The sequence below is a fragment of the Lathyrus oleraceus genome, chromosome 4, assembly GCF_024323335.1.
Source record: "Lathyrus oleraceus cultivar Zhongwan6 chromosome 4, CAAS_Psat_ZW6_1.0, whole genome shotgun sequence".
NCBI classification, from domain to species: Eukaryota; Viridiplantae; Streptophyta; class Magnoliopsida; order Fabales; family Fabaceae; genus Lathyrus; species Lathyrus oleraceus.
This window is the reverse complement of record NC_066582.1, coordinates 500,839,897-500,857,284: the sequence shown is the minus strand read 5'-3', so window position 1 is coordinate 500,857,284 and position 17,388 is coordinate 500,839,897. Positions and strand designations below refer to the sequence as shown.

At 34.8% G+C, this 17,388-nt stretch overlaps 2 protein-coding genes across 2 annotated transcripts; one reads left to right on the top strand and one right to left on the bottom strand.

Moving 5' to 3' along the window:
* The first annotated feature begins 1,739 nt into the window (after nt 1-1,739).
* On the top strand, nt 1,740-4,992 carry LOC127076856 (uncharacterized). The gene is made up of 7 exons (XM_051018649.1): nt 1,740-2,137; nt 2,210-2,320; nt 2,410-2,544; nt 3,281-3,385; nt 3,947-4,116; nt 4,221-4,320; nt 4,523-4,992. Exons 1-7 carry the CDS (start codon nt 1,844-1,846, stop codon nt 4,760-4,762), a joined length of 1,155 nt encoding a protein of 384 aa, XP_050874606.1. The 5' UTR covers nt 1,740-1,843; the 3' UTR covers nt 4,763-4,992.
* A 336-nt stretch (nt 4,993-5,328) lies between these two features.
* LOC127076857 (uncharacterized) lies at nt 5,329-7,227 on the bottom strand. The gene is made up of 3 exons (XM_051018650.1): nt 7,071-7,227; nt 6,753-6,895; nt 5,329-6,281 (listed from the first exon to the last, which is right to left on the bottom strand). Exons 1-3 carry the CDS (start codon nt 7,133-7,135, stop codon nt 5,923-5,925), a joined length of 567 nt encoding a protein of 188 aa, XP_050874607.1. The 5' UTR covers nt 7,136-7,227; the 3' UTR covers nt 5,329-5,922.
* Between the last annotated feature and the right edge of the window lie 10,161 nt (nt 7,228-17,388).

Below are 17,388 nucleotides of genomic sequence, written 5' to 3'. Positions count from 1 at the left end.
GGTCAAGACTACCGTCCCTAGCACCCGTCAACAACAACCCTTTCACATTCCCGTATGCACAAAAGTAAGTTGTTTAAATTGTTATATATTTACTTACTTCTTTAACGATTATTATCTCTAACTAATATTTTTACGATTTTGGTGCAGATGGTCGACACATGGTATGAGTTATAACAGATGTCCTAGACACTGTATTACCCAGTATCGCAATCTGTTGGATCACATTCGACCGACAGACGTAAGGATAATAACCTCATTATTTCATTATAATTTGTTAACTTCTTCTACCAAGTTTATAATCCAAGTTACTTTCACATTTCAGTTCATTTGGTGTCCATACCTAAATTTGGATCATGACCATGAGGTCAACGCTGAAGACGCAGCCGTATGGACTGCATGCACACAATAATAAGATTCACAACTGTGGAGATGCACAACAATGATCATGTGAAGTTGCAGTTCGGTATTCCCCAAAACATCCCAGATCCCCCAGCAAGCCTAGGAGAATGACATCTGCACAAAGATAATGACCAATGGAACTTCAATCCATGACAAAGCTTCACAAGATCTGAGTGTCGCAAATGGAAGCACCGCCATGACCATGTCTTAACTGACGCAGTGATGCCAAATGAAGAAAAACCAAGTCGTACTTATATGTCTTGGTACAGATCGGTTGGTTTTCAGTTCATCGCCGATGATATGTACCTGTACAACCCACGCCAACAAACTTACACACCAAACACCTCAACATCTAACCCCTAACAACAATGTCAGACCGGATACACACAACCCCCTGTTCGTCAAATTTTCCGTTAAACAAACACACAAACATACAACCAAAATATGCCATATACCTAACCCCAATACCAAGAGCATACCCCATACCACCACCAACAAATTGATCATCAACCAGAGATCCAACATCGTTTTGCACCAAACACATCACCCTACCAAAGCCGCCTTAGCCAGAACACCCAACGATCATTCAACACCAATCGCCCTTCCTCCTACCATAGCCAAGAAGCCCAAACCTCACAAAATCAAAACCTCTAACAACCCTATCTCTACCAAACACCCCAACAATCTTTCCAACCTTTCCTCGACGCATCATTCACACCCATGTCTCCCTTCAACCGTCCCGGTCGCCCACCAATGAGTCAAATACAACCCAACTACTATGGCATGGGTCATGAACTCAACTATGGCGGTACACCTTCGATGCATACTGAAGACTATGCCGATTTGTCTGACTATCTCAACAGGCCATCTCCTGTAGTGGGTAGTGACGCTCCTGGCCCCTCAGATGCTCAAACACCAGTGGTGAATCATCAACGCGGGTTAGGGCCACGGGTTAGGGTAGCTAGGGGATGTGGGACCGGAGGTCGGTTAGGTGATCTCGGTCATCACCATTAGGCTTTTTTGTGTAAATGGAAATTTTTATTAATATCAATTGATCATATTTCGAAATTATGTATCACGTAGACCGTTTAACAAAAAAAAATACATTACACTGAGGTGTCAATCCAATAGACGTATCCTTTCAACTGATACACATGAGCGTCAATTGGATTGACTGCACCATATGCACTAGCCAATCCAATTGACGCCTCCATTTTATTTTTAAAAAGAATCGCCAATTGGATTGATGTCTCTTCCTAAAAATGGGATATTCTGAGATTTTTTTTTAAAATAAAGATATTTTGAGATTTTTAGGGTTATTTTTCAATTCTGATTATGTTATGAAAAAGTAGAATAAAAACATTTGTATTTGATATTAGGGAGAGAAAGAAAGAGAACCCTCCACCCTCTCCTGAAGGCGGCGATCGGAAGTTAGGAGAGCAGAATGAAAATCCGATCGGTGTTCGACGGCGGCGCACTGAGAACTGAATTCGAGAAAATTGGAATCGACCCAAAGTTCGTTCCAATCCTATGGAAGCATCTCTTTCTCACTCTCAGAAACAGTAACACCGAAATCAATTCACCATGTGATTGGGAATGGGAAAAACACGTTCCTTCTTTGCCTTCTTCAGCCTATACCTTCCTTCGTTCCAATTTCAAAACCCCTCTCTCTTCTACTCTTCACTCCGTTTTCCACTCTTCTGATAACCTCACTTCAAAGCTCCTCATCAAGCTTCATGTATGCTTTATTTTTCTGCTTTCTTTTTACAGTTTCAGATTCTAGGGTTTCAATTTTCATTTTTTTTGTTAGAATGGAGAATTTGTGGAGGCTGTGATAATGAGATATGATACTCGTTTGGGTAAATATGGTGGTAAACCTCGTCTTGGTGGTCTCAGAGCTACTCTGTGTATTTCTTCTCAGGTTTGTTTCTTACTTTTTTCACTTCTGTTTTTACCATCACTCTATTTGCACAGATAATATGTAATGCAATGCTTTTTTGTTTTCTGCAGGTAGGGTGCAAAATGGGTTGCAGATTCTGCGCAACTGGAAGTATGGGATTCAAAAGTAATCTATCCTCTGGAGAAATTGTGGAGCAATTGGTTCATGCCTCTAGTTTTGCACAAATCCGTAATGTTGTCTTTATGGTAATTGATTTTTCATGCCTTCACCCAGTTTTTTATGCCCTGGTTATGATAATTAATTAATTGGCTTTAACAACCAGTGCAGATTTTGGTCGAATTAACTGTTAGTTGAATACAATTTGGAAATAGTTGTGTTTCTTTCTGATATGTGTATTTGATTGTGATCTTCTTTCTGTTTTCCTTTTCTTTCTCTGCTGTTGAAGTATATGATAATGATATTCTGTAGTTTAAACACGACAATATGTGATTTTCTATTTTGTTTCAAAACTAGAATTTTATTGATGATGCTAATTGATAGGTAGGTACTAATCTTATCTAACTGCTCAGCATTGATGCCTGCTTGCACAAATAATTAGAAAATCTGACACTTTTTCTTTGCTTCTGTTTTTGTATATAACCGAAAATTGGTAGAAAATAATGAAAAAGGAAACTGTTACTGCCTGATTGATTAGCTTCTGCAATTGCTCAAGGATTACACTATCTTTTATCAACCAAATAACTGAATAGATGTTGTTGAGTTCCTATGGTATCTAATAAATGTTAACAAGCTGCATCTCTGTTAAAAGTTAGCATTGAGACCATTATGGTATGGCATAAGATTTCCTCGTTTTTCTCCTCCTCGTCTCTATTTGTTGCTTTAAATATCTATTCTATTATTCAAAAGTTGTTTTGAATGCTGCATGTACACTATAGTAGAAGTTAATGTCAAGTTTGCAGTGTAATCAACTATTTTTTACAGGGAATGGGAGAGCCTCTGAACAACTATTCCGCTGTGGTAGAATCTGTTCGTATCATGACTGGGTCACCATTTCAATTGTCATTGAAAAGGATTACCATCTCAACGGTAAAATACACACTATGGGCTTGCCTTGTTATTTTCTATGTTTTCTGACATAAGTTAACTTCCAAGAATATGGTTTTATTCCACTAATTGGGTCTTGCACTACATGTCAAAACTCTAGGTTGAACTGAATAAGATATACAATATACTTCCTTTGTCTTAGAATATCCCAGCCTAACCATATTTTCTTTATTAAGCATAGCAATTACTATTTGAGTAAAATATGAGACTTCCTTGAGTAAAATATGAGTAAAATATGAGTAAAATATGAGACTTCCTTGAGTAAAATATGAGTAAAATAAGACATTTTTAAATTTTGAAGTGGTGTTTGATTAACTATGCTCTTAGCTTCCAACTTTTAGAAAAGCTCCAAGAAGAGCTTAGCTGGAAGCTTATTTGATCAGCTTCTCTATAAGATTTTCTCCTATAAGATTTTCTAGATAAGTTTATCAAAACAAATATTTGCATTGTCTGTTATTATTTTGTGATGTAATTTCTTTTGGGAAAAGTTCTTGAATGGAAGAAATTTCCGGCTTATGAAGGTTATATTTGCATCTTCAATAGGTTGGCATCATTCATGCTATCAACAAGCTTCATAATGATTTGCCTGGTTTGAACTTGGCAGTCTCACTACACGCACCAGCCCAAGACATCCGTTGTCAGATAATGCCCGCTGCCCGTGCTTTTCCTTTGGAAAAACTAATGAATTCACTGCAAGAATATCAAAAGAAAAGGTAATTATTATGTATTTATACTACTTCTGAGTATATAGTAAACTTCTTTTTTTTTAAAGTGTTTTTAACAATCTCAGTGATTTTGGAATCTTCATTATTTTCAGTCTGCAGAAAATATTAATTGAATACATAATGCTTGATGGTGTGAATGATGAAGAGAAGCATGCCCACCTATTAGGAAAACTGTTGGAGACATTTGAAGTGGTAAACACTCAAATTTTACTTGGTATCATATCAGAAATTCCTGAAATCTGAATTTTAAGTAATCCTTGAATTTTGTTTGTGGAATTGTGAAGCAGACAAAATTTACTCAGACATGTCTCTCTATTTATTTGTCTTAAACATGACCGGCTTTCCCAGTTACAGAGTCATTAACCTTTTGAATATGGTCTTAATTGTTAAACAGGTAGTGAACTTAATACCTTTCAACTCCATCGGTACATTGAGTCAATTCAAACCTACTAGTGAGCAGAAAGTGTTCAACTTTCAGAAAATTTTAAGAGGTACCTATGATATTAGAACAACAGTTCGGAAGCAGATGGGTGAGGACATAAGTGGTGCGTGTGGACAGTTGGTGATTAACGCACCTGATAAATCTCTTGGAAATGCGGATCCCTTAACGGACATAGAAGATCTTGTAATTTGATATTAAGTATTCATGTAGGTTTAATTTCACTCTTAGGGCTGAATTTTTTTTCTTAAAAATCGTTTCCTTGTTTTATGTATTGTTTGTAATTGAAATCTATAGAAATTAGAAGCAGAAGTCAAGATGCACTTAGTGAAGTGCAAGTGGGCATTGAAAATCCTTAATATAAGTGATCCTTGATCCTCCTAATTTTTATATACTGCTAGCAACTGAACTTGCTAACTTACACATTTGCTGTCATTTCGTCAACTCTTATATTATAACATTTACAATTTTGCCGCTCAAAATCTGTATAACTGCAAAAGTGGATACTGATTGTAATTTTTATTAGAATTATATGATATGACAGGGAGGTTCATATACTCAATTACATTTATGTTTTGGTTTGTCACAATCTCACTTGATATTTGCAACTTGAGCCTTTTACAACAGTATCAATTTTTATACACGTTTGTTTTTAGCAGTTTTAAAACTTGAATTAGCATGTAAACTTGAAAACCCGACTTGATAGATTATATATGTTGTTTTAGTTGATGAAGTTGGGCAATTCAGAGATAAGCTAAGTATAACAGTTCCAAAAATGTTACTAAAATTCTGAATTTCTACCGAAGGTGTTAACCCGGATAGCATTCAAAGAAAGAGAGAAACTACTCATCTCTACTCAAATTAGTTCAACATCATTGGAGTACACTATTTCCGAAATACAAATTTTAGACAGGAATGTACATCATGTACTGAGTTCAGGGAAATAATATCTGATTTTAGATATGGTCACAGTTAAGAAAAAATATTTGATTGTTTATAAAATCCGCTGCATAATGCTCTGCGCTCCAATGAAGCGAAAGGGCAATTCTTATTTCAAATCCTGCTCAACTCAGTCAGTGCGGACTGAATTCAGATAACCTTGCTGAATCTGACAGTTGTTTCATTCAACAGGATCTCTAGTATGATGAAAAGGTTGGGAACCTTGATCAGAAATCACCGGGACACTCATCTCTGAACACTGTCCTGTAACCGAGTTAATGGGGATGATTTACAGAACCTTTAAGAGCTTAGAAATATCTTATGAATCATGTTTCCAGTTCTTAGTTTGAGTCTTACTAGGAAGATAACCTTGTCTTCCATTAAATATTTCACTTCCGCTGGAATTGCCATAGCCATCATTGCCCCTTTGTCTTTCTCTTGACAGAACCCTTATCCTTGTAGTGTGCTCTGTCCATGTTGTATGGATTGCTTCTCTTTTCCTCTCTTTTTGGAGGATGGTCAATCTGGCTTGACTTAACCACAGTGGCAGCTGGATTACCATCTCCTGAGTCCACTAGAATCTTCTTATCCCGGAATGCATGTCTTTTCCTTGATGTAGGAGATTGACACTCTTTTCTTTCACAAAACCCGACTCTTTTCTGTGATGTATTATCATCAGGTTTAGCTTGTGATTTCTTCTCTGTTTGCTTTCTTCCTTGACTTATCTCTTCCTTTTCATCATGTTGATTCTTTATATCTTTCCACCATCCACGCTCTTGAATGAAAATGAATAATTACATTAAGTGAATGTTTGGCGGTGGACAAAATTGATTTTAACATAATTGATTTATGTTCGGATACATTTTTGTAAAAATGAGTTGAACAATAAATTTCAGTACAAAAAATACGTTTTAATTCAGAAGTTATAAATTCTAATTTTAAGTAAAATCAATTCTAGAAGCATAATCAATTTTAGAAGAACCAAACATCTCAAAATCACTAAAATCAATTCTACACCTTTAGAAATGCTTTTGTCTCTTTCAAAAGGCAAACCAAACATGCTATAAGTAAATTGTTCTTATATATGGTTGACATGATTCAGAGACAAACAAACACCACAAGTAGCTTGCAATAAATAAAAAAAAGCAATTTGTCTCAACATAAAATGTAAGGAATATTGCAATCGTTTCAATCATCCTCACCAAAATGCTAAAAACATATTCATAACTGGTTAAAAAACACTCACCAGGAGTTTTAATTTGGCCAGAACTTGGACGAGCTTGAGTAGGATCAGCTGGTTGGTGACGTCTGTGGCCTGGATTTTCAACATTAGAAGTGGATTTTGTTCTGTCTCTTTCTTGTTTTACATGTTTTCTGTATCTTTTGGGGCTACAATACAACAAGAACCAATCAAGTATTGGTCATGATGGTTAGACAGATATAAAGCCAAAAACCAGAAATGAAGAAATTAATAATCAGGTTAAGTGAACATACAAAACAAGTACCAAAAGTAAAACATAACAACATAAAACGTTGGTTATAGGTAGCAAGAAAAGAGAGAGACCTGGGTTCTGGATCGAATCTAGAGTGACGTCGGTAGGAATTAGAATTGGAATCAGAAGGAGACATTTTATCAGGAGGATGGATGGATTTTGATATTGGAATTATAAACAGCCAACAATTTTAGTTAGCTGCTTTATTTTTTTAATTGGGCTGCCTTAAGTAGTGGGTTTTCCAAAAAAATAAAATGTTTTTCATAAAAATTATTCATTTTTATCTTCTTAAAAAAATAGATAACATTTTTTTACTATTTTTTAATATTATAAAATAATAAATAATTACATTAACTAATAAAAATTATCATAAAATACTATCACATCAAAATAACTAAAGAGGGAAATATTCAAAATTAGTTAAAGTCATCGTTCACTCAAATAGTATATGTTCAAGAGACTAAAATTATCAAAATCATTAAATTTATAATAGTAAATATTTGATTAGCGGGTTAGTGAGTTTTTTGGGTTGGAGCTCGATTTTATCCAAAATTCGATTTTTTTAAGGGGAATGCTCTTTCACACTTAAGGGTGCGTCTCACACCTCTACAAACCTGAAAATGCCCTTCATGCATGAGATCCACCCTATTTTGTTCAAAGAAAATGTTCGGAGATGCATCTCCGTAAAATGTTGTCACCTTTAAAATGTCATCCAAACATATGAAAATAGATATGGTCAAACTTTGGAACCAGGTCATTCATGAATGAAATTAAGGTACAAGGATGTTGTAAAACTGAGATCGATAGTAGATAGGTCAAGCTTTAAAGGTTGATTAATTTTTTATGTTTAAAAAACCATGTCGTCGATGGTTAATTTCACAATTTCACAATAGGTATGAGACTAATATATGTAGAAGATATAGGGGTAGCAAATCCAATATATGGTGAAGACTTGCACTATATGAAATAATAGTAGAAAAGAATGATGATATTTTATGAAGAGACATGTACTAAAGATGATAAGTAATGAAGGTAGGGATGATATGATAACACTTTATAGAGATATATCTCTGGAATTCAGAGAGGCATCTCCAAACTTTTTTTTGAATAAAAATAAAAGTTTCTCACTTGCAACGACTTTGTTAGTGTGATTTTAGGTGTGTCCGAAGATGCATCTCCGAATGATAAGGACAATGGTGACTTTTCACAAGGGTGGAAAAACACCCCTATAGATGGAAAGAGTAACCCTTTTTATAAAAAAATTTAGGTGGATTTGATCATGTTTTCTGGATTAATTTTATCCATGTATAAATTAGATCAGGAGTTTACAGTAGATCACTTATGTGAGTAGCTTTGTTGATTATTTAATACTCCCCTGATGGTTATAAAATCTCTTTTGTAAATTTTACATAAATAGTAATATGGAATGGAAAATTATGAATTATTCAAGTAGTTAGTAAGACAATTTCAATTGCAAAATTGAAATGACATATTCGAGAATTTTCTAGATTAGTATTTTCTCTTATCAAGAATGAAAAAAAAAAGATGAAATCAATTATTTCAAACAAAAGGGGAGGACAAAGGGAAGATGATTCACTTTTTAAAGAATAAGAAATATTCAAGTAGTTAGTAAGCTAATGTCTTCATCAATATCATCAACGTGTGTATTCAATTGGATAGTTTTACAATGGGTTAACATGATCGAAGTATTACATTGATAATACATATCTTTTACAATGGTCACCTCTTTTCTATGAGGATGACTTTTGATGCTGCCATCGGTGGCACGCTCATGAATAGCCCAAGAGATATAGCTTATAATCTGATCGAGGACATGGCAAAGAACCACCATTCATGGGGAAACACCCGAGAGAAAAGTGTTAAAGCCCCTTAAAAGGGTAGGTTTTGTGAGGTTAGTCAGTTTGAGCACATGAAGGCGAAGGTAGATACACTCTAACAAAATCTTGAAAATCTGGCAGTAGCCCCATCTGCACTCGCATCTATAGCTTTTGTAGCTCCCACCACCCCAAATACCCTCTATTGTGAGGTCTACAGGTTGAATGGACATTCTGCTGGAGATTGTCAAATGATCTTAGTTGGAGGATCCAACCATGACACGGTTAACTATGTCAATAATTAGAGGGATAATCCTTATTCGAATACCTATAAACTGGGGTAAAAAGACCATCCAACCTCTCTTATAAGAACAATTAGACTCAAAACACCGTGGGTTCATCTGGGTTCTCACAAGGCACAACTTCTAGGAAGTCTAACCTAGAGTCCATAATAGAGATTTTTGTGGCAACACAAACTCGACAAAATGATGATTTAAGAAACTACAACCTCCATACAAATGAGGTGCTTAGGAAGCTGACCACAAAAATTGAGTCCATGTCCACACACAATAAGATGATTGAGACATAAATATTCCAAATAGCACTACAACAAGCTTCAACGTCAGTCTCTCAAGGTTCTTTTCTGGGTCAGCCCGAGCAAAATCTTAGGGAACACGTAAACTATGTAGTTACAAAAAGTGGAAAACATGTTGAAAGTTTTGAGAGAGGTTGGGTACATGTGAAAATGTCTAAGAGTTCAATTGAGAAAAGGATAGAGGAAAAAAAGAGTATTAGTGAGAAAAAAGAAGAGATTGAAAAGGATGTACTGACACCACCTGAAAGGGAGGCCGTCAAAGAGGAGGAGAAGGAAGCACCTTATATTTATCCTCCTCCCTACAAGTCTAAAAAGGATTGTGAAATCCAAGGTGGAGGCTCAGTTCACAAAATTCATAGAAATGCTTAAAAAGCTCTATGTGAATGTGCCTTTCACCGAGGTCATGTCCCAAATTCCAACGTATATCAAATTCCTCTAAGAAATCCTCTCCTAAAAGAGGAAGTTAAAAAAACATGAGACTATAGCCATGGTGGCCACCACTAGCATGGTAATCCAAAAACATGCCTCCAAAAATGAAATATCCGAGAAGTTTTTCCATTTTGTGCCAACTGGGCACCATGAGTTTTGATAGGGAACTTTGCGATTTAGGGGCCAACGTTAGCCTGATGCCCATGTCTATATGTAAAAGGTTGTGTATAGGAGAAAAGAAGCCTAGTAATGTGTCTATGCAGTTTGGAAATAGATCAGTTAAGTACTCAATCAAGGTATTAGAAGATGTGTCTATTAAGGTAGGGTATATCATATACCCATTGATATCATCATCATGGATATCAAGGAAGACCCACAGGTGTCTATCAATGTTGGTAGGCCATTTTTATGCATTGTTGACACAATCATTGATGTGAAAAGAGGTAGGTTAAGCATGGAAGTATGAAAGGAGAGGATAGAATATATAATGACCATTATGCTGAAAGAATTGTACATGAAGGTCTCGTGTCATTTAATTGAGGTAGTAAAGCCTTGTGATAAAACCCCCCAGTTTGATTGAGGAAGATAAATCAGGTGAGAAAGATAACATGGGTGGAAAAGATAAGAGGGTTGAAAAGGATGATGAGATTATAATGAATAAAAAATATATTGAGAAGTACCAACCACCCCATAAAAGGAAGAAAAAGGGGAGCGGTAAGTATGAAAATGGTTGGAGAAGTAGGCATGGAGCCCCAAGAAAGAACCACCATGAGTGTCTGACACTCAGGGACTGTTGACATCAAACAAGGTTAAACAAAATGCTCTGTAGGAGGCAACCCACGTTTTTGTTATTTAACTTTTGTTTTATTTTGTTTAATTTTGTAGGAAAAAATAAAGTTACAAGGGGAGGGACTCATTAGGAAGAAGCTTAAAAGGAAGTAAATTGAAATAAAAATGAAAGTGTAAACCCGACAAAATAAAAAAGGGTAAAAAATCGAGAAAAATAGGTGGTGTTTTTTGCTTATTTTATTCTTGTTTTATTATGTGTTTGTATTGTTTTAGTTTGATTTTATGCGCTTTCGTATGTTTTTGTTAATTTTAGTTAATAAGGAAGTATCATGCAATATTAAAATGAAAAAGACAGAAAATCATGTGTTCAAGTAAAATCTCAGTACAAAAGATTTGTGACTAACACGACCTGACCGTGTCAACTGACATAGGGTCGTGTTGGACCTTAAGGCACTCCCATAGAAAAAACCAGAGAAGAACATGAGTTGGTCGTGTTCCCTGACATGACTGTGTTCCTTAACATGACCCCCCCCCCCCCCTCCGTGTCAGACCCAATTAATGTTGTGAACTTTGGCATTCCGTAATGGGTTGCTTGGGAATATATGGTCTCGCAGTTACGATACAACACAAATTTTTGTCAACCGGTAACAAGTGTACATACATGGTCAGTTTCTAATAAGTATAATTTTCTTCATTGAAAACATGTGTTCTATTATATGTTCCCTTAGGATTTTCATCTTTGTGCATATTCACAAACTTTTGGATGTCAATTAAACACAATCAAAAGACCAGTTTTTGATGCCAATTGTTGGTTGTGAGTATGGAAGTAGAAAAATAGTCTATAGAGGGTGAACATACCCAATTAAAAATTCAATCGCTATTTTTCAAAATCAGAGTGTTTTCAAAAGTAATTGTGAGCAGAAGGTTTGATGCGAAAATGAAAATTACACAGTTTGAATTTTGATCAAGTTACCACAGATTATTTCACAAATATCAAAGATTAATGTGATTAAACACAAGGTGTGGATTGATTCAATTGTGTAAATCACAAGAAGTGTTTACACAATGACTAAATGGATAGAATTCTAATGTCAATTTATTTCAAATTATTAATCACCAACCTTGCTTAAAAAGTTATCCAATTACAACAAAACCTAATGCTTATGTAATAAATCACTATCAATGAATGAAGGATATAATAAGATGAAATTGAAAAACCTAAGCATGCAAATACTATGAAGTTAAATGCAAGAGTGTGTGTGTGTGTGTGTGTGTGTGTGTGTGTGTGTGTGTGTGAGAGAGAGAGAGAGAGAGAGAGAGAGAGAGAGAGAGAGAGAGAGAGAGAGAGAACACCGAGATTTATAGTGCTTCAGCTTTCGTCCTCGCTTTTCCTACATGTATTATTCAATGGTTTCACATTGGAACTTGCATAATTCCTTGTTATTTGACAAATATTTCCAAGATTTCAAACAATCACCAATCCACAATACAACTGAGAAAATAAATCTCCAATTTGGATTTTGACTTGTATACAACACACTTGTCAAATTCTTCTACGTAATCTTTACTCGAATTAAGTTTCTTGAATCTTCCAATATCACCAATTCTTCTCCAAACATTCGTGTGTAGAAATCAACCCCTTGATCCTACTAATTCCTTGAGCGGTGTATTGTTCGAAGATTTGAGAAGAACTCCGCCTTATCCATAGTCTTCCACACAATCGTTACTAACGCAATTATGGAGAGAATAACATACTTCTTTTCAATGGAATTTGTCACCACCTTTGACAATCACCTCAATCTTGGTAACAACCTAAAAAACTCAACAATATCTCCAATAATAATTAGTTTCAATGTTGCGTCTCCTTCAATCAATTACAAATCTCTTGTTATCAAGATTTGAACTAAAAGAAGTTAAAGATGCAATAATTTCGTTGCAAGACTTTGAACACTCAAAAAAAGAGGAAATTGATTTTTCACTAAAATCACACTGAAAATTATGATCAGAATGATAGATGTTATATGAGAAATAATGACAAAAAGGTTTTATATGTGCTTGAGATTAAGCCCAAAAATGGTTGAAAAAGTCAGTTTGATTCGAATCAAGAGCAATATATGATTTGAATCAAATGAGCAAGAGAAGTGGAATAAAAGGAAAATTGAATTTTGAAATAGTGCCAGTTGATTCAAATTGAAGGAAAGGGTGATTCGAATCATGAGTCATGTGATTCGAATCATGTACAAAAATTGATTTGAACTAAATGAAATAGTCCTGACTTGAAAAAGCTTGAAAAAGTTTGTGATTTGAATCATTTTCAAAATTTGATTTGAATCAAATCAAACAAAAGTGGACATCAGGAAAATGATTAAAATAAAGTGCAAAAAGTGATTCAAATCAAATGTCCCAATTTTGCTTTTGTCCAATTTCATCAGAATCATAAAATGTGTGTAAACACTATGATTTGAATAAAACATGTAAAATCTCACATTTTCATGGTTTTAAAGGTACTTTGAGATTTTACTTTGAATCAAACTCAAGTCAAAAACATAAATGGTTTTCATTCTACTTACTCATGCAATTGATCAAAAACATCACGATCAAGATCAAACCAAACCAAAGCTTTATGCTTCTAAAAACGAATCTTTTCAAACTTGATTACGAGAAGTACAATCATGAAGGAGACTCAATAAATCGAAAGTAAATTAAATATTAAATTGATAAGACATGCAAAAAATAACCGGATATAGGTGTCCCCCCTTAATGAAGTAGGGAGATGCAACTACAAAGGGTTCCAAAATAGAGTAGCAAAAGATAACATAATACATCAACATGATTCCCCTATAAGGGTTCCAAAAGAGAGTACCAAATGACACCTAAAACATCATAACATTAAATTTAACTTTCACCATAACAGGGTTCCAAAAGAGACCTAAAACATAAAACATAAAAATCTATTTTTTTTCTTGCTAGTTTGAGATGAAGTGGGCCTAGCTGTAGGGCCTGCACATTCTTTGTTGCATTTAGCCTGGTTGTAGAATATGGTAATCCTACACTTCTTGCTGGCCTTCTAATGCTCAACTTCTTGACTAAAGTTCTTGATCCACTTGCTTGGGCCTGTGATTTTATTTTAGCAGGTCTTAATCTACCTGTCATACTTGGTGTTTGACTAGCCTGAGTTGCCTGAGATTGAGTATGAGTTGCTTGATATTGAACATGAGTTACGTGATATTGGCCTTGTTGACGTTGAGTATGAATTGTTCTAGATTGACCTTGTTGAGTTGTCTGAGATTTACCTTGTTGAGTTGCATGAGATTGACTTACCTGAGGTGGATACATGCAAGTTTCCTTGTTATGAACACTTTTCTTGCACCTACTGCATTTAATATGTATTCCAGTCTTCCTCATTTTATGATCAGAGCCATCAACTTCTTCTTGCTCCAGATTCCTTTTTTTTCTTCTAGCAGTGTCGCTATTCGATTAACACTTGCTTCAATAATTACACTATTGAAGGCCTCTGACATGTTGTTCATCAAGCAATCGCACTTAGAATTTATCTTGAACTGATATTTTCTCCATAACCTAGGTGGTGTTTTCATCATGTCCTTAAAGGCTTCTTGGTTGACATTTTTCATTTTTCTCATTTCCCTTTCCCAAGCTTATGGATAGGTTAACTTTGCAGCTTTCCATATAATCTCTTTCAATTTATTTCTAGGAAATTCTTTCTAAAATTATTGTACAGATACGTGCACAAAACCTTTGTTCCACACTCGGTAACAACTCATCCATAGTTGGCAACATACCCTACGAATAAACACAAAATGATATGAAAACACATAGTCATTAACCTAGCATTATAAGCATACATAAAATGATATGAAAATTCAAATACGTTTTGTTGATATGATATAAATGTATAAGTACAACATTGATTTCTACCTCCAGAACCCTCAATAAGTATTTCCAAAAACCATGTCCAATTGTCCTTTGTTTCACCTTCGATTGTTACAAAGGTTATTGGCGTCATTTGGTCATTTAGATCTCTTCATATGACTGCCAATATTTCTTCTCCACATAGACCCTTCAAAAAACAATCATCAAGTTCAATTATAGGTCGCATAGTTTGGAACTTTCCTTACATGTTGCATAACATATATATAGCCTTTGGAAGTGAGGCCTTTTATCAACTGCATTTTCTGGAACAGGTTGAACATTAACCTTGACAATAGTCATAAATTCTCTCATATTATTCTAACAAGGAACCATCAACCAATCCTCTTTTTGCACATCTAGCCCTAACTGCCTTAGTCTTGTTTACACCAACATTCTATTTCCTTTGGGATCTTTCCTTGACGTCCTTGATTTTCATATTTGGATTATCTTTCAAGGAGTTTTGAATTCTTTTACTTAACCACTTTGTAGTCATCATCTTCACATTGTATGATCTGCTACACTTATGAATATCCACCACTTTCCTCAATTGCCAAGAATATTCATTTGGTAATTTTCCATAATAGACATTTCACTCATACCCTTGTTTACATATCACCCTCACCCTTTATTTGACATTTTTATAGAACTTAAGATCCTTGTCTGGTTGAACTGCATATGTAGTAATTTCCTCCTTAAAATCAGTTTTTGTAGCAAAATAGGTTCCTAATTCCCATTTATATAGCCTGACATGTTCTTTGGCATTTTGAAAAGATGATACTTCTTCCTATTACAACTACTTTCATCATTAGTTTCACACCCACTCTCTAACTCCTCACCATCGTCTTCACATTCACCCTCATTAAAATCTCTTTTTCCTTTATGTTTTTTTTGTTAGTACCCTTTGCATAACCCAATAGATTTCCAATATCCTCTTCAATAAGACCATCATTGTCACTACCTTTATCCAAGTGTTGAAAGGCAACATCTAAAGCATTATCATAATGAACACTCACATCATCACTATCATTTGCTTCACTACCAACAAGATCCAAATCATTAACCTCGCCCTCACTTATGTCAGCCTCATTTACATCAACGTTTATGCTTACAACCTCACCATCACTCATGTCAGCCTCATTCATATCAATATTTGTGCCTTCAACCTCACCCTCACTCATGTCAGACCCATTCACATCAACATTTGTGCCTCCAACCTCACCCCCACTCATGTCATCCCCATTTACATCAACGTTTGTGTCTCCAGTCTCACCTCACTCTTATCAGTCTCATTCACATCAACATTTGTGCCTCCAACCTCACCCGCACTCATGTCATCCCCATTTACATCAACGTTTGTGTCTCCAGTCTCACCTCACTCTTATCAGTCTCATTCACATTAACATTTGTGCCTCCAACCTCACCCTCATTAAGACCAACCTCGTTTATTTTAACATTATCAGCATCATTCCAGTCAGCTTCATCCTAATTATCAACCACATTCAAGTCAGCACCATCTCCTTTAGCATGGACAACTTCATTAACCAGTTTTATAATCACATCTTCTTCATCAAGGATAACAACATCATCCAGTTTTGTAGTCTCATCCTCTATAGAACCATCATAATAATCAGGTTGAGAAACCCAATGTTATACATACATATGAACACTCATATGTACCTTACATAAATCATCTATCTTTTGGGCACTTATGTCATCACTCAAAGTAAACATACCAGTTGTGGAATCCTTGTAAAATATTGTTCCAGGTTCCTTATATCCTAGGTCTTTAATTATCCCTAACACCTAAAAAAAACTCCACTTATCTACATCACATCTCACATCTGAAACTAATCCCTCATAACTAGACAACTCGGCATCTACAAATGAACCTCCATAGTGCATAATTACATGAACAAATTCATCCATATTTTACCTAAAAATAAAACATTTAGAATCAGAACCAACACAAAGTCCTAAGTCACCGAAAAAACCCTAAAACTAACTTTATACCCTAAAACAAATTTAATGTTAACAACCACACATCAACATTTAAAAACCTAAGACAAAAATGGGCGAAAAATGAAAACCCAAAAATATCTTAAATTAGAAATGGGTGAAACATGAAAAACGAGTATAACCCAAATCGAAGAGAAGAGATAACGTTACAAGAATACTTGTCTCTCTCTCTCTCTCTTTTCATTTGAGAAATTAGTTGTCTTCGTTCGTCATAGTTCTTCACAGTTCTTCATCATTTTCATGAGTATTTATGAGGTGAATACTTTGACTAACATGTTTATTCAATTTATGTTTTATCAATGACAAGTCACCTAATAATAATCCACGTATTCGTCATCTATGCATTTAATTTACTTCGACTAACGTCTGTGAAGGTAAGGACAAATGTGACTCTATTTGAATAATTGAATGGTTAAAATGATCGCTTTTAAAATTAAGAGACCAATATGAACTCATTCCTAAAAATACGGGACGAAAAAATACATTAAACCTAATTTCAAAATTGTTTAGACAAACTTGCAATTCATTTAATCTTTTAAATTTTTTGTTTTCATATTACTATTATTATTGCAATTAATTTTATTATTTTATTAATCTATATTTTTGAAAATTAATTTAATATTTTTTTCCCTTTGTCCTCAACACCATCCCATTATCAACATCACCACCAATACCTAGATTCATCACCATCATTTAACCTTTCAGTATTATTGAATATATTATGTAATTATTCATCTCTCTTTTCTTTCCATTCCATTCTTTCATTTCTCTTCACTCCAATACTCACATACACGT

Coding starts and splice junctions, on each gene's coding strand:
- LOC127076856 (XM_051018649.1), top strand. CDS start 1,844: ATGAAAATCCGATCGGTGTTCGACGGCGGCGCACTGAGAACTGAATTC. Junction 2,138..2,209: donor AGCTCCTCATCAAGCTTCAT/GTATGCTTTATT, acceptor TTTTTTTGTTAG/AATGGAGAATTTGTGGAGGC. Junction 2,321..2,409: donor CTCTGTGTATTTCTTCTCAG/GTTTGTTTCTTA, acceptor TGTTTTCTGCAG/GTAGGGTGCAAAATGGGTTG.
- LOC127076857 (XM_051018650.1), bottom strand. CDS start 7,135: ATGTCTCCTTCTGATTCCAATTCTAATTCCTACCGACGTCACTCTAGA. Junction 6,896..7,070: donor AGATTCGATCCAGAACCCAG/GTCTCTCTCTTT, acceptor GTTGTATTGTAG/CCCCAAAAGATACAGAAAAC. Junction 6,282..6,752: donor TGGCCAAATTAAAACTCCTG/GTGAGTGTTTTT, acceptor TTTTCATTCAAG/AGCGTGGATGGTGGAAAGAT.